At 41.2% G+C, this 1,604-nt stretch overlaps 1 protein-coding gene across 3 annotated transcripts in view; it reads right to left on the bottom strand.

The window, feature by feature from the left end:
• Nucleotides 1-1,604, bottom strand: part of si:dkey-6n21.12 (schwannomin-interacting protein 1) — a 17,813-nt gene that overhangs the window by 8,724 nt on the left and 7,485 nt on the right. For 2 of the 3 annotated variants that reach the window (XM_014021720.1, XM_014021721.1), the window contains exons 4-5: nucleotides 634-754; nucleotides 420-545 (exon numbers count right to left, since the gene is read on the bottom strand). In XM_014021720.1, the coding sequence (XP_013877174.1) occupies nucleotides 420-545; nucleotides 634-754 (247 nt within the window). The remainder of the gene's footprint in view (nucleotides 1-419; nucleotides 546-633; nucleotides 755-1,604) is intronic. The other variant, XM_014021722.1, reaches the window with a different exon arrangement.

The raw sequence follows: 1,604 nt of genomic DNA, 5'->3' as shown, positions 1-1,604 counted from the left end.
TACGAACCCTTTGTACGAACAAAAGTAAGATAAATTTAGGATAAGAATACGAACATGTTCTTGCATGAGGCCCAATGTGAGAAGTTCAATTATTTGGGAGCTGCTGCTCCTCTACATCAAAAGGAGCCAGCTGAGATGGCTCGGGCATCTGGTAGGTATACCCTTTGGACGCCTCAAACACACATGTCAAACTGGGAGGAGACCACAGAGAAATTGGAAAGACAATGCCTTGGAATCCTTCCAGAAGAGCTGGAAGAGATGGCTATGGAAAGACATGTCTTGGCCTCCCTGCTAAAGCTGCTTCCCCTGTGACACAACTTTGGAAAAAGCAGAAGATAATGGATCATGGGTGATAAATTCCCAATGAAGTTCCAAAATATCTCAATAATTTTTGGTCATGACTAGATGTAAGGTCTCACCGGAGTTTTGTGGTCTGTGCTCAGTCGGTCTCGGAGGTTCCTCAAAGCGCTCCTGAAGCCTCTTGACTTTGGTTTCTCAGACTTGACCTGATGATGGGGGTTGTTCTGTAGGTGAGAAGTCCCTTTCTGTCAGGAAAACAGATTGCCAGTAAAACTTTAACTCTGCCATAGGTCAGTTCTTACATCAGAATCTAAAGAGCAGTTGGGACATTACCGATGAAGTGTTGCTCTTCTTGTTGCATGCGCCCCCTTTCTTTTCTTCCCCATCTTCTTCTTCACCCTCACTTTCACTATTGTTGATAAAGCAAAGCTGGAGATTCATCTGTGTCTGTAGACTGAAAGATAAACAAAAGTTCATTTTTAGTTACTTTTTTTTTTGTTAAAGACCCTTGAATAAATGCATATCATTTACCACCTTTCATGACAGAGTTTTTATTTAAGAGGACAAAATTTAACAGTTGCAGCTGTTTTGGTCAAACCCTGAAAAAGATGTCACCATGGATTTACACAACATGCGACTCCGCTGCACTGCAGTGCACAATTTGCAGCTGTTCGTTTGCACCCCAATTTATACAGCATCTATTTGAAACTTCTGATTTCAAAATAAAATCCATGTGTATCGTGTGTGTGCACATATGCTTCATGCTACATGTTGTCATCTGCTTCCCAAACAGAACAATACATTCTGACAGCATTTGTGTAGAAATATATCCATACATTTATTAATATAGCTGGGATTTCGACAGAATTCTTTGGTGTCTTATTCTGAAAATATGGATGTTGTGCTTGTTCATTTTCCTGTTGGTGYGATGTAATCTCTGTAGATTGACTCCGGAGTAGCTCAGGCTTCCAGCAAAAATAGGATCATTCTAATTTTGGCAGATCGCCGTCCACTCACCGCCTCCCTGCGCCACTGTGCGGAGCCAGAGTAAATACTCTCATTGATTAGAATGGTTGTGTATTTGCTGCGGAGCGGAGACGCATGTAGTGTGAATTAGGGGTCATGCTAGTGTGAAATTTAACACCAGGAGCTTATGTTAGGGATGACTTTCATTAACTATTATGTCACATTTTAGCTCATTATACAGTGGGGAAAATAAGTATTTAGTCAGTCACCAATTGTGCAAGTTCTCCCACTTAAAAAGATGAGAGAGGCTTGTAATTGACATCATAGGTAGACCTCAA

The sequence above is a fragment of the Austrofundulus limnaeus genome, unplaced genomic scaffold (assembly GCF_001266775.1).
Source record: "Austrofundulus limnaeus strain Quisiro unplaced genomic scaffold, Austrofundulus_limnaeus-1.0 Scaffold302, whole genome shotgun sequence".
In the NCBI taxonomy this organism is placed as follows: domain Eukaryota; kingdom Metazoa; phylum Chordata; class Actinopteri; order Cyprinodontiformes; family Rivulidae; genus Austrofundulus; species Austrofundulus limnaeus.
Note: the sequence above shows the minus strand (reverse complement) of the source record. Positions and strands in the feature narration are given on the sequence as shown.